This window comes from Panthera leo, chromosome D2, assembly GCF_018350215.1.
Source record: "Panthera leo isolate Ple1 chromosome D2, P.leo_Ple1_pat1.1, whole genome shotgun sequence".
In the NCBI taxonomy this organism is placed as follows: Eukaryota; Metazoa; Chordata; class Mammalia; order Carnivora; family Felidae; genus Panthera; species Panthera leo.
Window position 1 is genome coordinate 28726721 of NC_056689.1, and position 19089 is coordinate 28745809.

The window sequence follows — 19089 nt, forward strand, 5'->3', positions numbered from 1 at the left end:
CAGCCAATAAAAAATGTGCCAATAATATTCCTGGTAAAGGTTAATCTAAGGTTTTTATTTTCATTTTCCTTCCAATCACTAGAGAACTACATAGTAATGATAATGTAATGGCACATACCCAAGAAAAGAAAGAGTTAAAACCATTAATGAGACTGTGATGAAAGCTCATTATAACTGCATAATTCCTGGCCTATGGATAATAGATTCATTCTCCTCTATTACTTGTTATATGGAATTTATAAGCCCAATGAGAGTTAAATTAAAATGAGAGAGTTACACAATATAAACGGGATTGATACACATAGCATGACAAGTATGACAAACTAAAAGGGAACTTTTTCATTCAAAATATTCCTAAAGCAGTATTACACATGAACTTGAGAAATTCAACAAAATGTATTATCACATTTAACAGATCATAATTCACATTACATAACCTGAAACAAAGTTGAAAATTAAGGTAAATTGTTTTTGACAATAATTTAGTGCTTTTTTCAAGATTATTTTTTAGACGTTAATTAATACTCAAGTTCTAAAGTAAATATCATGAAAACATTCACTAATTATAAAATAACTACCATGAATAATAATAAAGAAGTTTTATGGGAATACAATACCTTGGTTAGTGCAGCAGTATGATCTTCTCCACAACAAATATAAACTATTTTCTGAGTTCTTAGTGACTTCAGTAAATTAGGAACATACCTATCTGAAAATTCCAACAAGAAATGTTAATGGTATTCTTAAATTAAAACTCTTCTAAAATGTGTTTCCTTTACAGCTTCCCAAGCTCAGTAGACAATGGCAAATAATTTTTAACTGTAAGTCAATGATTTTGTAGTACAAGCCAAATTAACTGGGTTCCCAGATCTTTTTAAAGGAGGGTTTTAAAGAGTAATTTAAGTGTTAAAGTGCCCTAACACCAATCTACACAGAACTAGAAATCAAGGAATTTCAAAACTATCTGTTTCCAATACACACACATCATTCCTTATATTTACCTCATGATAATTAAGCTCACAGGATTCTATTTAAACGCATGAAAATTATACTTCCTGCTACTTTGTAGCAGAAAAAAAAAATGTCCTAATCTGACATATTTTTCTTATGCACAATAAAATATTTTAAAATTCTGAGTGTTATTTGCTTATCATTACCAGTTGCTAGTTACTAGACCAACGACTCACTTTTGTCCACTTAAATCATGACAATTATGTTGAGCTTGATGAAATTAGTTTTTGTATTTCAAATATTGGCATTGAACTTATGCAGTTATGAAAAATCAGTTCCAAGATCCTAACTTGTTTCAAGTAATTATAATTTTTTAAAATTCAAATTGTTTATTTTCAAGACTCCAGAATCCATGTTAAAAGTGAAGCCCAAGATAAAGATTTAATGACTCAGATTATTTAAATACTTCCTTGAAAAACTCAAATAGATTAACACTCCATGTTACTTTCCAGAATAATTTTACAACTTCTTTCCACCAATGATGGCCAGTAATGTGATTTCCAATTTGCAGTAATGTTTTTCACAACTTTCTTTTAATGAACATCTAAAAACAAAGATTTTTATCCAGATACACTTTCTAGAGTTTATTTTGCAATAAGATGGTATTTTCTGGCCTTCCCACAATCCCTTAAAAAATATTACCAAATGGAATTTTTAAATAAATCTTTTATCCCCTTCTCCGTATCAGGAAAGATATGGGTACATTTCTTCCTGATATTAAGAATCACTGATCCATCTCAAAAGATCATCTCTTTTTAAGTACATTTATCTATAAATAATGAAAACCTACCATTTTCATCATTAAGACCTAGTTGACCAAATTTGTTGCGTCCCCATCCAAAAATAGCTCCAGAAAGGGTGAGTACAAAACTATGGGCTCCTCCTGCTGCCACTTGCATGAAAGGGATTCCAAGCAAAGACTTGATCAGCTGTGGTGAGGCTTGCTTTTTACAGTCAATGCCTAAACCCAATTGGCCATATTTATTTTGTCCCCAACAGAAGACTTCACTTGCTGTAAAACAGAAATTATAAAATTAACTATTTTTCACATACATACAAAATTTCATTTGAACATCATCAGTTATTTTGAGACATTCTTCCTCTCATCAAATAGAAATACATATTCCCCTTTTATATGGAAACATGTAAGAACATTCTGTATTGGTACACTTACAGTTTGACCAACTTTACTAATAAATGGGTAAGTCACATAACTGAGGGTAGTCTAGTCTCATTTCCTTACATTCCTTATGATAGAACCATCTCTTTTTAATATTCCTCAAGTCTCACTTTTATTCTTTGGTTTATCCCAAGAGGCACTCAACCAACTCTTCAGTTATTATATGCTGATCACATTCAAAATTTTATCACTAGACCAGACCTCTCTTATAAGCAATAAACCCATGTATCCAATGCTTATGTGGTATCTACACTTGGATATTACAAAGGCACCCCCAGCTCAGTGTGTTCCAAACAATTTATGACCCCCCTCCACCTCCCATATCTGGACCTATTCCCAGTGTTCTCCATCTCAGTATGTGATATTATAACTGAGTCAGTAACACAACCCATAAACATGGAGAGTCATCCTTAACTCTTCTCTTACCTTATACACAGATTGTTATCAATCTATCACATACCACCACAGTTTTCCTACTAAAGAAAAATATGGCACATAGATCCACTCCTCACCATCTCACCTGATTCTACTTGTCACTTTTGCTCCCCCAATTGCCACCCTGTTTTGCAACTTTAGACATCTTTTTATTTATTCTTATTAAGTGGCACTAATAATTGTTTTCAAAATTCACACGATAAAATAGTATACACTTAAAAATAAGTTTCCCTCTAAAAATTAGACCCCCAGGTCCTCTCCCAAGAGACAACCACTCTTACCAATTACTGGTATGTACTTCCAGAAATATTCTATGCACATACTAGCAGACATGTGTATATATACATAGAGGTATTATTAAAATATAGATTTGATAATGTTGCTCACCTGAAAAAAATATAGCAGTGCCTTCCCACTGGTACTGGGATAAGCACTTTTAACAACGTTAAAAGTAATGTTCTACATAATCTACCCGTTTCCAAGCTCCTTTCATATCAGTCTCTTCCCTCACTCACTCTACTCTAGTGACACTCGTCTTCCTTTACATTCTCCAATGCTCACTTCTCACAGGCTTACAGTTCTCTCTGTGTAGACCTTCCCCTCATCTTTGTCTAGTTCACTTCTACTCTCTCCCAGAAGGAAGCAGGTTTCCCTGGTGGCCCATATTAAGTTTAGTCCCCTGCTACATGTTTTAAATAATCCTAAACTTTTTTCTTTACAGTCCCTTTTCACAGTACATAATTATATTGTAATTTATGTGAATATGACCGTACCATTAGGTACCAGCTAGTAGTGTACTGCTTACCCCTACACATTGTACACTCTAAAGTGCCTAGTTCATAATGAGTGATCAAAAAAAAAGAAAATCATTAAATGAGTAAAATACTGCTAAAGCCATGAAGCTGAACAAGGCAAAAGAATCCCTGTAAGTCAAGGCAGAAAACTGCCCTCCTCATCAGTAAAACCTTTGGGTTTAAATTTATTTGGGATCTACCTACCAAAATATCAAAAGAGCTGACAAAATAACAACAAAGAATACAGAGATGCCAGCTTCCCCACTGCCTATAGAAATGCAAATGCCTTAATACTGGCATTTAAGGCCTTTGTAACACATTACCTCAACTGAAGTATCAGTATGTCTCTCATGTTCTCACAATACCCACATAAAACTATATGCTGATACTCAAATACACAAAATACTTTTCCTGATTTTATGCCTGATTTTTTTCCTGATTTACTGGTACTACCTCTTTAACCAATCCTCAACACTTCCTCTAGCTACTTCTCAACATTTCTCTAATTCTGAATAAATTTTGTTCATCATTTAAGACTTGTATCAAATACCAAGTCTCTTATTGTTAACAAGTCTCTTATTGATTTGAACAAATTACACTTTTTTCTTCATTCACATAGCATTTTACTTCGACCTTGACCAAAATAGTACAGTTTTTTTCTGCCTCAAACTAGTTATTTATTTGTATATCTGCTCCCTCCACTACATGTCATGATCCCTAAAATAATTTGTTCTGGTCACTTTGGCTCCTCTCACTGCCACCCTATGCTGTCTGTAACTGTATTATCTTACCTGTATTTCCCCACAGCTCTAGCCTAGTGCTACATTCACAGTAGGCCTCACTAGACATTTAATGAATTAAATAATAGTAATAATGAAGCCACTGGAACTTATGCTTTAAATGGTAAAGACCAACATAGTAACCCATGCCACAATCCTTAGCTGGCATATGAAGAAGTTAAATGAATAAGAAACAAATGCAAACAAAGCTAAGAGAATGCTTATAGCCTTCTTTGTTACTGTTCACAAAAAGTCTAAGATCCTAAATGAGACTGAGCAAGTTATAACCTTCCCCATCTATGAAGGCTTAGCATTTATTTAGCACACTATAGAACAATTAGACACAAAAATCAACTTCATGTCTATATACTAGCAACAACAATTTGGAAATGATACTGTTTACAATAAAAAAATGTCAAATATCTATGGAAAAATCTAATAGAAGATGTGTAAGACCTCTCCACAGAAAACAACAAAATACTATTGAGAAAAATTAAAAGGAGATTGAAATGAGGGACATAACATGTTCAAGAATTAAAAGATTCAATATTATAAGGATTTTCCTAAAACTGATTTACAGAAACAATTTAATCCCAGTCAAAATCCCAGAATATGTGTGCCTGTGAAGACTGGCAAGCTAATTCTAAATTGTATATGGATATGAAAAAGATCAAAAAGAACCAGGACAATCCTGAATAAGAACAAAGTTGGAGGACTTTCTACTCAATTCAAGTACCATGTAATAAGACTGTAAAAGGGCAAGAAAATGAAAACAATACTTACCTTTAGAAAGTGCAAGTGAATGATAGTAACCACAAGCAACCTGTACTATCTGGATATCTGACAAACTTTTAATATTTCTAGAAAATAAAAAAAGAGATCAAAATCAGTTAATTCCATTTAATAAATGGATCCTGAATACTATTTATTAATGCCATTTACTGACCACCTACTATGTGCAAGCAGTTTCCTACTGACCTAGTTATTTCATGGTATTTTTATACAAGTCAATTTACCCAACTATTTATGCTAACAACAGTAAACAAAATCTAGTGTGAAAAAATTAAGAGGTGTAATAAGAAAACACTTTGAAAAAAGTATTTAAGCAAAGTAAACTAAGCTCACGCCTCAAGTATTCCTCAGTGTTTTTATAATTCAGATGTTTTATCAAAATTAAAAAAAAAATCTTTAGCTTAAAGTGTGAAACCTGGCAATACATTTGTGAAACAAACGTACATGAACTAATTTGTCTAAAATTGGTGTTTGGCTTCATTTAATACATGTTGTCTATAAGGCTCCTTAAGAATCAACAGAGATTCCTATCATGTGGTGCTACCAATTCACAGATTATGAAACCTATTCCTTTTGAGCTATCCTTTACCTCTGCATCTAAATCAGTGATACTAAACAATTTTTTAGTAGAGAAATTTACTCATCACATTTATTATGATCACTGATACATTCAGTCATATTTCTACCATCTTGCATTTTTTCCTTATATTTTTATAGTTTCTTCCCCCTGAGCCCAATTTTTGATTTTTCCTTAAATGTAACATAATCCTAAAGGCTAATTTTTAAAACATTACAAAAATCAAGCAACTTTTTGCATCAATCATCCCAGGTGTTTTTTATGCATTTCCCCTCCTCCTAGTCATTCTGTTTTTCCTGAATGAATGTTTTCAAGATAGAAAGGGGGAAGGAAACATAATATGTTTCTTATTTCCCTTTACCTGATACTGCCACCTGACCTGATTCTGCCATATGAGAGTCCGGAGCAAGTTCTGACCAGAGTGTCGATACCCATGATTTTCGGGAGGCAGCTTCAGCAAATCAAATTTTGAGCAGGAGAAAGGAGAGTTACTCTAATTCCATATTGTTGTACAAAAAATATTTTTATTTAGTGGATATATGTTCTTAACTACAAAACCTGAGGGCTGCACTGCTCTAAATTAGCAAAATCCAGTAGGTTAGCAGGATCCAATGCACCTTCAGATTTTCAAATGTAGCAAAATGCCATTTTTCTGCAATTAGCAAAATCAAACACTAGCAATGCAAAAACAGAAATAAAAAATAAATGGATTTGTGCAACTGTGCTGAAGTTATTGAACATTCACTTTTACTGTTTTTGAATATCAGGCACATGATACACTGACCAGTGAACTATATGAAGTATTTTTTAAAATGTATTAACTGTTTTTAAAAACCTGTTCCAGGTACCGAGTCCAAATAAAATATTTCAAATATTACACTCTCATAGCACCTTATGTTTTCTTCCTTCACAGCATTTATCACTGTTAATTACTAGTGTACTTATTCATTTAATTATTACTAGTGTACTCTGCTAAACAATAAGCTCTGTAAAGGCAAATTATGTGTCTTATATCCATAGAATTCCCAGCGCTTACCACAGTGCCTGGCAAAAAGTGTGTAATGAATACACTGATAAAGGATAAATGAGTTTGCAAAGTCTTTGAGGCTGTAGTAGTAAACCATTCATAAAGTCTGCCCCCAAACTTCTAAATTTGCATAGCAATTTATACTTGGTGACTTCCACATTTCCAAAATTATTATAAGGCTTGGTATACAACATAAATGTTAATTTCTTTGGCCATGTCTGCAACAGTGACAAGGAAAGATACTGTACTGCGGCATTATTGTTTATGGGGTGCCTAGATGACTCAGTTAAGCATCCAATTTCAGCTCAGGTCATGATCTCAAGATTCGTGAGTTCGAGTTCCACATGGGGCTCTCTGCTGTCAGCGCAAGAGCCCACTTTGGATCCTCTGTCTCCCTCTCTCTCTCCTCCTCTCCTGCTCTCATGTACTCACTCACTCTCTCAAAAATAAACATTAAAGGGGCGCCTGAGTGGCTCAGTCGGCTGAGCACCCGACTTCAGCTCAGGTCATGATTTCACAGTTTGTGGGTTTGAGCCCCACATCAGGCTCTGTGCTGACCTCTTGTTCAGAGCCTGGAGCCTGCTGCAGATTCTGTGTCTCCTTCTCTCTCTGCCCCTGCCCCACTCACACTTTGTCTCACTCTGTTTCTCAAAAATAAATAAATGTAAAAAAAAATTTTTTTTTAAAAAGAAAAGAAACATTAAAAAAAAATTTACGCTAACAATCAACCTAGCTCTACCATTAAAAAATACTTTTTCTGGGGCGCCTGGGTGGCTCAGTCGGTTAAGCAGCCGACTTCGGCTCAGGTCATGATCTCGCAGTCTCTGAGTTAGAGCCCCGTGTTGGGCTCTGTGCTGACAGCTCAGAGCCTAGAGCCTGTTTCAGATTCTGTGTCTCCCTCTCTCTGACCCTCCCCCATTCATGCTCTCTCTCTGTCTCAAAAATAAATAAACATTAAAAAAAAAAATTAAAAAAAAAAATACTTTTTCTTTTTAATCTAAAATTTAAATATGTTTAAAATTGAGTGAAATAAAGAAAATAAATTTTACTTTTGACCAAGCTGATAAGTCAAACATCTTTAATTAGTTTCTATAATCCAGAAACCGCTGTTTTCACAAGGATCATATTATACCACCCTGTCATACTTTTTATTGCGTATGTCCAAGAAACAGAACTTTTAAAAGTACACTACAACTTTATGGCCTACAATTATGTTTCTAAAGGTTGTGTGGAAAAATATGTATTTCCACTCATACCAAACTAACAGATAGTAAAATCAGGCTTAAAACGTTTTTATAAAGGCAATAACATATGTCCTACATAAAAAAAAATAACTAGGCAGAAATCAGAGACCAGCATTGGTATTGAAGAATTTTAGTCTTTCCCCAAGAAGTAGTGATTTCAAAACAAAATAAAATTAGAAGTAGGAAAAGATCATTGAAGTCGTATAAATTCCAAATGTAATCTATTATTAATTTTACATTCTTTCATCTTAAAGTGTTGCTTTATTTAAATATTCTTATCTACTAGCATAAAAGTGGATTTTGTTCTCAAGGAAGTACAGCCTAATGTGAATCATAATTTTTCTGATCATTCTTATAAAAATTACAAACACTAATTTTGGGGGTGCCTGGGTGGCTTCAGTCGGTTAAGCGTCCGACTTCGGCTCATGTCATGATCTAACGGTCCGTGAGTTCGAGCCCCGCGTCAGGCACTGTGCTGACAGCTCAGGGCCTGGAGCCTGCTTCCAATTCTGTGTCTCCCTCTCTCTCTGACCCTCCCCCATTCATGCTCTCTCTGTCTCAAAAATAAATAAACATTAAAAAAAAATTTTTTTAATTATAAACACTAATTTTTAAAAATCTATTTACATACAGTTTTCACCGATCTTCTATACGTTTTATTCAAGATGAATGAGAAATTTATGAAGCTGGCTGATACCTCTAAGCATACAGAAAAGGCCTTGCAGCTAAAAATGATTTGGCTCCCAGAAAAAATAAAATAAATAAAATAAAATAAAAATGATTTGGTATCAAAATTTAAAAAGAAAAAAAATCACTGGCAGTCTTTCACAAAAATGTATTTCTACTATGTCGTATATTGCTTTGATTTCAAACCTATTTATGACAAAAATGAAACTGTTCTTAAGAGTAAAGTTGTTGTGATATAAAGATGAAGTAAGTTGTGTCAGGATGTCATCATCTCATCTGCTCTGGATGAACTCAGTGGCTTAGCTGCTGAGAGGCCAGCCCCACTGGGGGCTTATCAAGAAAAACTGTAGCAAGAGAACATTTAGACTATAAATACTGAGAGTTTGTGAGGATTATTGCAGAGTCTTAGGTCTTGGTAAGGCTACTCTTTGCTGATCTAAGCAGTTCTCCAAGGACCTTAGAGCAATTAGCTCCAGCCATAGTAAAGGAGACTTTCTTTTTAGTTTATTTATTTTGAGAGAGAGAGACCGAACATGAGCAGGGAGGAGCACTGAGAGAGGGAGGGAAAGAGAGGGAGAGAGAGAATCCCAAGCAGGCTCCATCCACACTGTCAGTGCAGAGCCCAATGCAGGCCTTGAACCCATGAACTGGGAGATCATGACCTGAGTTGAAACCAAGAGCCAGATGCTTAACTGACTGAGCCACCCAGGCGCCCCCATAGTAAAGGAGACTTTTTAAACCTCAGTGGTAAAAAAAAAAAACCAAGCAGCATCCCTGGGAAAAAGATCCCCTCACCCGTCAACACATGCTAGGTGCATCCTTCCCTAGCAAGGTGCTCTAAAACAGGACTTTTATATTTGTGCTGGCAGGAGGACATCAGCTCTCAGTTGGCTAAGCCATCTCTCCCTAGTACCAAGTCATATGAATGTATATCTCAGCTAAATTTGATCTTTATTACTATCATCTCCTCTTGCTTGAAACAATAGTGTGATTTACCTATCACTGGTTTGGAGTATGTTATTTATTTACTGGCTTAATAACAGACACTATCCCATATGCTACTGGCTTGTGAAATTCCTGCAGTAAACCTGTGATAAACAGATTGCTGGCAAAGACAAACTCAGCTTCTGAGCATGAATTGCCTCAAAACAAAATACTGCCCTTTCACACATGAAAATATCAGTAAAAATATGTATATATCATAACAAATCTGATCAGTCCGTTGAAAACTGAGTAGGTTGAACAGGAAAAATGCCTTAACACAGAGCTTAAAATTAATACACATATTTAGCAAATACAAAAACATAAAAGTTTAAACCAAAACGACTCACAAAAGATCTCTTTCAGGTCCCTATCCAGGTTCATAAAATAATAAAGTCACAAATACATAATTTATTATAGGGCATTGTTCAAATAAACTCATATAATAAACTATTCTATATTTAATTACCTTTCTTTCCATTTAATAAGAATCTACGGATTACTGACTGAAATCCCCTATACGAGAAGTGAACAGCAACAAAAATACAAGTATGATTTTAAGAAACCAGTAGACATAAAAGAGATTAGAAAGTTTGGATCTAAATCTTGGTTTTGAGAATGCTGACTTAGACAATCAAACATATAAGTCCCTTTTCAATCCTAAATACACACAACTTAAAATCTTAAGTTAAAAATCCCATTCTACAACAATTATTTATGGAGGGAATAAAAGCAGTAGAGGATATGACAAACGTGAGGTCACTATGTTTCTATGAATGCTTTGTATTATTACCTAGCCAATAGCCATTTGGTTGCAAATTACCATTTTCTGAAATAAATCTAAATTGAAATGACTAAAAGAATTCAATTTATTTAGCTTAAGAAAAAAAAAAAGCTTCTCCAAAGAGCACTATCATTAAGAGAGATTAAAAGCATAATGAGGGGCGCCTGGGTGGCTCAGCCGGTTAAGCGTCCGACTTCAGCTCAGGTCGCGATCTCGCAGTCCGTGAGTTCGAGCCCCGCGTCAGGCTCTGGGCTGATGGCCCAGAGCCTGGAGCCTGCTTCCGATTCTGTGTCTCCCTCTCTCTCTGCCCCTCCCTCGTTCATGCTGTGTCTCTCTCTGTCTCAAAAATAAATAAAACGTTAAAAAAAAAAAAAGAGTTTAAAAGCATAATGAAAGTTGTGTTTGTTATTTAATTGTTAAAACAGAAGAAATAAAGGGAGGAGCACCTGGGTAGCTCAGTTGGTTAAGCATGAGATTTCAGCTCAGGTCATGATCTCCCAATTTGTGGTTTGTGAGTTCGGGCCTTGTGTTGGCTCTGTGCTGACAGCTCAGAGCCTGGGGACTGCTTCAGATTCTGTGTCTCCCTCTCTCTCTGACCCTCCCCCCATCTCTCTCTCAAAAATAAACAAATACTAAAAGAAGAAGGAGAAGAAGACAAAGAAGAAGAATGAAAAAAAAAATAATAATAATAATAATAGGGAAGAAATTGGGGGAGTTTTATGGAATTTAGTTACAAGGTAAATCAAGAAAATATGTGAATATGATGTATCCAAAAGTCTCAAAGGACAGTTCACTACTAGAACAATTATAAAATGTTAAAGACCAAAAAATAAAAAAATTAAAAACCCACTTTTAATAAAGTAGAAGAAACCAAATATTTTAAATACTTTTAGGTTTTTCAATAAACATATACACATAAGGGATTATAGGCTTACTGAAGGAACTAGCTACCTTTCCTACTTAAAAAAAAAAAAAAACTCATTTCTAACAATAAGTTTCTGTTCTGAAATATATTAGTTCCCATGTTCCATTTTCTTATCCTAGTAAGTTATTTCTTACTTCTTAAACCAAAACAAACATTATCAATGTTAAATTCATAAACAAAATATCTAAATGTGTGTAAAATAATGCTACCTAGAATAAATCTAAAATTAGTTTAATACCTTGTTTCACTGGAGAGTTCTCTTTTGTCCCTATAACTATTACTAGGAAGAAAGAACAAGAGTTTAAGGAAGCAAGAATTTGTATAATTTAAAAACAAAGCGTGAGTTAATGTATTATTTATGTATTGAAAACAAATTGGATACTTTCTTTAAATCTCTGTATTTTTACCTAAACATGTTCATGCTCTTACAATGTTTAATATTAAAACAATGGCTATGCCCTATGTAAATCTCTAAGAATACAACATTATTGAGGCATTTATTTTTTAGTTTTGAAATAATCCTATGATGAATTAGTGGTTAACATAAGTTGTAGCCACTGCTTTGTAAAAAAGTGGAAAGTGACTGAATTCTTTATACTAAGCATGTGGGACTTCTATATTCAATAAAAACAATAAAGACTAAAAAAACAGGACAAAGAAACATGCAACCAACCAATATTTAATAAATATTTCAATAGCTGAGGTACTCAAGATGGTACAATCAGCAGTTTAAATTAGCCTAAACCACTTAAAAATTTTAGAAAGTATTTATAATAAAGTACATATTCCCCATCTCTTTTCTTTACAAACATAAATAATTTAGGGGAAAATGATGTAAAAAAATAGCACTTAGCCCAAATTTTAGGCAAGAACCTACCTAGTAAACTCCTTAAGAACTCAAAAGGGAGAAATAATTAGATGTCAACTCTTACAGGCCCTCAGTAAACAGAATAATTTAGATAACAAATTTATTATAAAAGATTGTTAAAGACCTCTTTTTGGTCACCTTTGTTACCTGGGTACTCTGATACATTCCTCTGATCCTAGCAGGCCAAGCTGTCCATCAGAATCGAGACCCCAAGCATACACCTGGCCTTTGTCATTTAGTGCTAATGTATGAGCTTCTCCACATGAAACAGCTACGATATTTTGGGCATCCAGGGCAACAACCTGCTCTACAGAAATCAAGAAGAGAAATATTACATTCTAGTTTTGAACTACCAATGAGAATAAAACAGTCTTCATCTTGTACAAAAAAGCTTAAGAAAATGATAAAATACAGACTAAGTGTAACACTAGTTATTCTGAAAAATTTACCAAGTATGTGCCACATAAAATTCTCATTGTGGTAAGTACAGATATACATCCTAGGGTATAAGCAATTCAAAATATTAAGTGACTTGAACATTTTGGGGAAGAAGTTTAAGGTTTATAAAACTACTGAGAAAGTTACTCTTCATTCAAAGCCATTGCCAGTAACAGCTGAAAAGGGAATCATTTAAATATCCTGGACTACTTAATAATAAAATCATAATTGACATACACTACTATGGAGTGATTCTGAAATTAATAAAATAATCTGAATTGGGAATTTCTGATAGAAAAGGACCCTCTTTACAGATCTCATAAATGATGCATCTACTAGATATTCTGAGGAGGGACTTGAAAGGCAATGTAACCATAACAAATAGGTTTCAGTTATGGACTGCCATTTAACATCAAATATATAAAAATCCATATGTGGTTAAAATGTGTTCAAGTTTTAAACTAAAAATTAATTTAAGCATTGGTCCTTCATAAGACTGTCAGTAGCCACTGACAAACCAGTAAAGAAAGTGAAATTGTTTCCTTAGTCTCCTTAGGATGCATAATGTCTACCAGTTTTTTACTAGTACTATTACATATGTTTTCAGGATGAACCCTTTTTTTTTTTAGCTTAGTAATAAGAAAGATATAATTTTTGTCTTCAATAAACCTAAGCTTCATGTTGAAGAGTCGTTAACTGAACCAATCAGGGTTTCTTCTGAAGCACACTTTAGCTCAGTGTACAAAGCAACTGTTCAATAAAGAAACTAACTGCATCAAGAACATTTAAATTCCTATCTTTAGAGAAATTCAAATGTTTAGGATTACTACCCTGCCATTTTGGAGTGGGAGAGTATATAGCCTCTAGAATCTTTACAACTCTAATGATATGTTAAAGTACTTACCTTAAAGTACTGAGTTAATAACTCGTGAAGCTGGTGTATGTAGAAGTTTGTTATACTAACCTTTTGCTTTTTGTATATATTTTTGTGTATACGTTTTTATGAAATTATATTGTAGGAACATACAAAACAAACAAAAAGAACAAGATATAACACACTGTCTCCTATCTCCCACAAAAAAAAAAAAAAAAAAACAAGGAAAGGGCTTATAGGTATGACATCATTTGTTTACATCAAAACATTATCACAAATCTTAATTATGAAGAAAGAAGTAAAATACTCAAAAGATCTGTTCTCTTTCAGAGGCCCCAGAAATAAGTCAATGTCTCTCCAAGACAATCCTCAAAGGAAGTACAATAAAGAGTAGAAAATGACAAGATGACAAGACAAATGAATAAGACCGGTTGGTTCAATAGCAAATGAAGAGTACTAAATAGACAGCAATGGCCGTAAAATCAAAGGCATAAAAACTCAAGAAACAAAGAAGAAACAATCATTCATACGAAACACTAGTATTTACTGTATACTTCTTATGCTCCAAACACTGGAGACACAAGGAGATTAAAACAGATTCCTAGCCCTCAAAGAATTTACAGTCTATAGAAAAACGGGTGAGATAAGGATTGTGATTAAATGCTAAGATAAAGATACACAAAAGGCACCATGGGAACATGAGATATTTATTAAAGCCTTAAAAGATACCAGGAAGAATTCTAGAAGACAGTAACACTTAACACTAAATCCTGAGCTGAGAAAAAGGAAGAGATTCCATGTAGCCATTTGAGAAAATTCTTACAGCAAGACAAACTAACTAAAAGCAAAGTGAAAAGACTAGTAAGGAAAACAGGGAAACACCTTATTCACACTTCAAAGAAATAATCTCCCCAATTTTTAAAGACTTAGTTGGGGGTGGGGGGGAAGACCAGTAATTCAGTGAAAAATGGACAAAAGATGTCAACTGATAGTTCACAAAAAAAGAAACAGAAATGGCCCTTAATCATATGAAAAGACGCTCACATTGGTAAGAGAAATGCAAATTTCTCAAAACTACATTGAGAAGCCAGTAATATCTTCACTTAGAAAATTTATAAAACCATACACTTCTAATTTTGTATTCTTCCACATGGGTTAACCTTCAAGCATAAATGTTTACATTCTCCCACAGAATGGGAGAAAATAATTGCAAAGAATACATCTAATAAAGGACTATTATCCAAAATATATAGAAGACTCTTAAAACTCAACAATAAGAAAAACAACCCAATTAAAAAATAGGCAAAAGAACTAAACAGATACCTCACCAAGGAAGATATACAGATAGCAAGTAAGCCTATGAAAGGATATTCCTACATTTTATGACATCAGGGAATTACAAATTAAAATGAGATACTACTATACATATAGTAAAATGGCCCAAATCCAAAACACTAACAATATCAAATGCTGGAGAGGATAGAGAGCAACACAACTTCTCATTAACTGCTGGTGGGCATGCAAAATGATACAGCAACTTTGGAAGACAGGTTGGCAATTTCTTACAAAGCATACTCTTACATGATCCAGCAATCACACTCCTTGATAGTCACCCTAAGGATTTAAAAACTTAGGTTAACAAAAAAATCCATACATAGATGTTTACAGCATCTTTATTTATAATTGCTAAAACTTGGAAGCAACCAAAAATGTCCTTTAATAGGTAAATAAACTGTGGTACATCCAGATAATAGAATATTATTCAGCAATACAAAGGAATAAGCTATCAAGTCATATACAGACATGGAGGAAACTTAAACACATATTACTAAGAAACCTATCTGAAAAGGCTACATACCGATTCCAAATACATGTATGATCCCAAATACATAACCTTCTGGAAAAGGCAAAACTTTGGAGACAGTAAAAAGTTTAGTGGTTGCTGCAGATTAGGGGGCAGGGAGAGATAAATAAGGAGAGCATAGAGTATTTTTAGGGCAGTAAATAAAGGTAGTGTGTATGATGACCATTACTATTCTATACAATACTATGTGTCATTATGCATTTGTCAAAACTCATAGATTGTCATACAACACAAAAAGTAAACTCTAATTAAACCATAGACTTCGGATGATGTCAACATAGGTTTATTAATGGTGATAAATGTACCACTGTGGTACCATTGTGGATAGTGGAGGAGACTGGCTGTGTGGAGATGGTGTATATGGGAACTCTCTGTACTTTCTGCTCAATTTTGCTATGAACCTAAAACCACTCTAAAAGATAGTTTATTAATTTAAAAAATGTTTATAATAAAACTCAAAATGTTTCATAAAAATTCTAAAGTTTGATTAACAGTCTGCTGGGGGAAAAAAGCATTCTCATATATTGATAATAGAAGTACAAAAAGAACAACCTTTATGGAGATGAAATGAGGCAATACCTAACAAAACCTATGCATTTACCTTCTGGACCTAGAAATTCCATTTCCAGGAAATTACACCTAAGTACTGAAGGGTAACAGAATATGCTGCTTTGATACATGATTCTTTTGAGCTCAAGGACATGAAGAAGAAATACATACAAGAAAAGCTCTCTGCCCTCTCCCCATATGCCTAAAAGTAGGACATAAATTTGTAAAGGTACCCACCTCTTCCCTCTGTACCAGGAAGGACAGAAGTTAATCACCAGATACAACTCTAAACCCCTATCAGCTCAGAGATGGCACCAGGAAAACCTACATAACTACTAACTAACCCTTAACTTCCATTAGTCCACCCATCTATTTATCTTCCCACAATTTGCCACCCCAGAAACTCAGTCATTTTTGTTGTTACTTATCTAAAACTTTACTGTTCTTTTAAGATACTATGTAAGCCCATGTTCTATCAACCCTAAGTTACTCATCACTGAGTGCTCCCATATCTAAGAGTAATACATGTGTTAATAAACTTGTTTTGTTTTTCTCTTGTCAATCTGCCTTTTGTCTAGGCCCCAGCTGGAGAACCCAGGATGACAGAATACAAATACAAATACGTGTGTATATGTGTGCGCGTGTGTGAACATGTATATTTATATGTATTTGCAGCACTGTATATAATAAGACTGGAAGTATTCCAAGTATCCATCAACAAAGGATTCCATCTACACACTGGAATACTATGCTCTACAAAAAAAAAAATAATAATAATAAGGAAACTACATACTGATATAGAAAGATCTCAAGGATATATGAGCAAAGAGTAAAAAATATCAAGTATGGAATACTATATGATTTGCTACTTTTTGTGTAAGAAGTAAGAATAAGAACATATATTCGTACTTGCTTATATCTACATAAAGAAAATCTGAAAAGATTAAAGAAACTAATAAACATATGTAGGTGATGCAGGTAGAGGGGAAATACAGCAGTCAGATGTAAGAGCAAAACTTCACAATGTGCATTTGTATTACCTTGATCTTTGAACCACGTGAATATATTGTCTATTCCAAACAAAAAATAAAATTTAACTTTAAAAATTAAATAGAACGTTAAAGAAAATAGTTAAAGCCATGTATTGAAACCAATGTTTTCATTTTAAAACTGACCTACTTTAATTTTTTTCTACATACTAACAACTCAAGACAAATAATCTTGGTTCTTTCAGAAGTTTAGTGCCATCAAATTACTGAGATACTATTCTGAGAATGGATAACTGCTTCAGAAATACATTATTAAAGAAGCATAATAACACAGTTATACGTCCTGGGAATAGCATTAAATACAGGCTTCTCAGACAACAAATACACAAAACTATAGCTTCTCTGTATGAATTTTTTTAATTACTTAGTTTTTCTCAATGGCTCATCAAAATGAATAGCCTCAACCATACCCCCAACCCCTAGTCTGCTAGAAAGTCAGATCAATAGCATACTGAGTGAGACATTTTACATCTAATGAAATTAGATGGCTGAATGCTCAAAACGAGAGTCAATAAGCAAGACTGAAGGAAAAATAAATGAACCTAGCAAAACAACAACAAAAAATTCACTAGAAGCCTAACTCGATGCCCTGCGTGAGGGGGAAGAAAAAAAGAAGTCATATCAAACCCAACAGGTAACATTTATTATTTACTATGTACCAGGTACTGTGCTACTTTTAATCACCAAGTTACATTTGGCTTTCAAGGCCAAATTAACACAGAAAAGGGAGGAGTAAGTGGGGATTAAATTCACTTCAACTAGAGTTAAGTATGAATATATAAGGAAGAGGACAGATGCAAAAACAACAACAACAACAAAAAAAAAAAAAAAAAAAATTTGCCAAGCAAGCCCATTAAACAGTTGATTCCTTTGACAAAGAAGGACTACAAGATGTTGGAATTATGAACATATGATGCTAAACTTGATGGAAGAGTTTTAATAACACCACATGACCATTATAGTCAATTATAGCCCAGAAAATATGTTATCTCTTTAAAAATATGTAAAACAGATAAAACATGTGGTAAGTGTTGTTGGTCATTATGTTATTCTTTCCACCCTTTTTATGCTTCAAAATGTTCACATAAAATGTTTGAGAAAAGTAACACTGTTCATATCAGCATTGATGGCTCACGAGAACATTTAGTTTTGGGAGGCACCAAAGGGCAAAAAAAAAAAACATAAGTGGTGGAGATTGCCTTGGGAAAGAAAAAATACACTTCTCAGAGACAGGAGCAAAAACAGAAAAGATAAAGAACTAGAGGCACGTAACATATCTATCTTGTAAATATTAACAGCAGATATATTCTAAATACATCCCTAATAGGTGCCAGGTCGTTATTACTTCTGGTTCTTCTTATACTTTACATTGTTAAAATGCAGTATTTTTGAAAACTAATGGTGCATTTTAGTAAGGAAGAAAAGGCCATTATCTTTGCTCCATACATACAAATATAGTCATTTTTAAACTTATGAAAACCAATTAAAATATTCAACCTAATGACAATTTTAATTTCTACATCACCTATTTCCTCCCAATTACCTCTGGATGTAGATCTGATTTCAGCATTTATTCATAAACAAACTGCATCAAATGAATTTTGTTGCAAATATTTTTTTTTCAATATATGAAGTTTATTGTCAAACTGGTTTCCATACAACACCCAGTGCTCATCCCAAAAGGTGCCCTCCTCAATACCCATCACCCACCCTCCCCTCCCTCCCACCCCATCAACCCTCAGTTTGTTCTCAGTTTGCAAATATTATAAAAGAAGAAAGAATAATGCTGCACAGCCTTTTAGCAATGTAGGATAGGTCCAGGTTCTTGATGCAAAATGTTATATGATAAAATCCTTCCTCTTGAAAAACTAACCTATTTCCTTTGGGACCTAAAAAATATACTCGCCAATTCTTGAGTTTGTGAAAATTCATGTAGAATATCATCTCCAGACTCACTGTTTAAGAGTTCACTTGTATAATTTCATTATCATCATACAGTGATGATACCTACATTCACCTTCTGATTTGTCTAATAATTGTGAAACATCTTTCTCTGTCAATTTTCTTTTGTCACTATGGATAGAAAATGAAAAATTCTGCATTCTCAATTTTATATTTGTAGTCAATGAAAGCTACAAAAAGAAAAATAAAAGCTACAAAGATGGGACTCCAGACTTCTTTTGTATCTTCTTTAAAGGCTGGTGCAAAATTCTGCACAATGTATGAAGAAA

The 19089-nt window shown here is 33.8% G+C and overlaps 1 protein-coding gene across 12 annotated transcripts in view; it reads right to left on the reverse strand.

Annotated features, from left to right (window-relative positions):
• The window catches only part of HERC4 (HECT and RLD domain containing E3 ubiquitin protein ligase 4), a 136100-nt gene that overhangs the window by 95830 nt on the left and 21181 nt on the right, over positions 1–19089 (reverse strand). For 6 of the 12 annotated variants that reach the window (XM_042908370.1, XM_042908373.1, XM_042908371.1 and 3 more), the window contains 6 exons: positions 12232–12391; positions 11455–11496; positions 5930–6019; positions 4983–5059; positions 1802–2023; positions 618–709 (listed from right to left, as the gene is read on the reverse strand). In XM_042908370.1, coding sequence (XP_042764304.1) covers positions 618–709; positions 1802–2023; positions 4983–5059; positions 5930–6019; positions 11455–11496; positions 12232–12391 — 683 coding nt within the window. The remainder of the gene's footprint in view (positions 1–617; positions 710–1801; positions 2024–4982; positions 5060–5929; positions 6020–11454; positions 11497–12231; positions 12392–19089) is intronic. The other 6 variants (XM_042908378.1, XM_042908377.1, XM_042908372.1 and 3 more) reach the window with 5 other exon arrangements.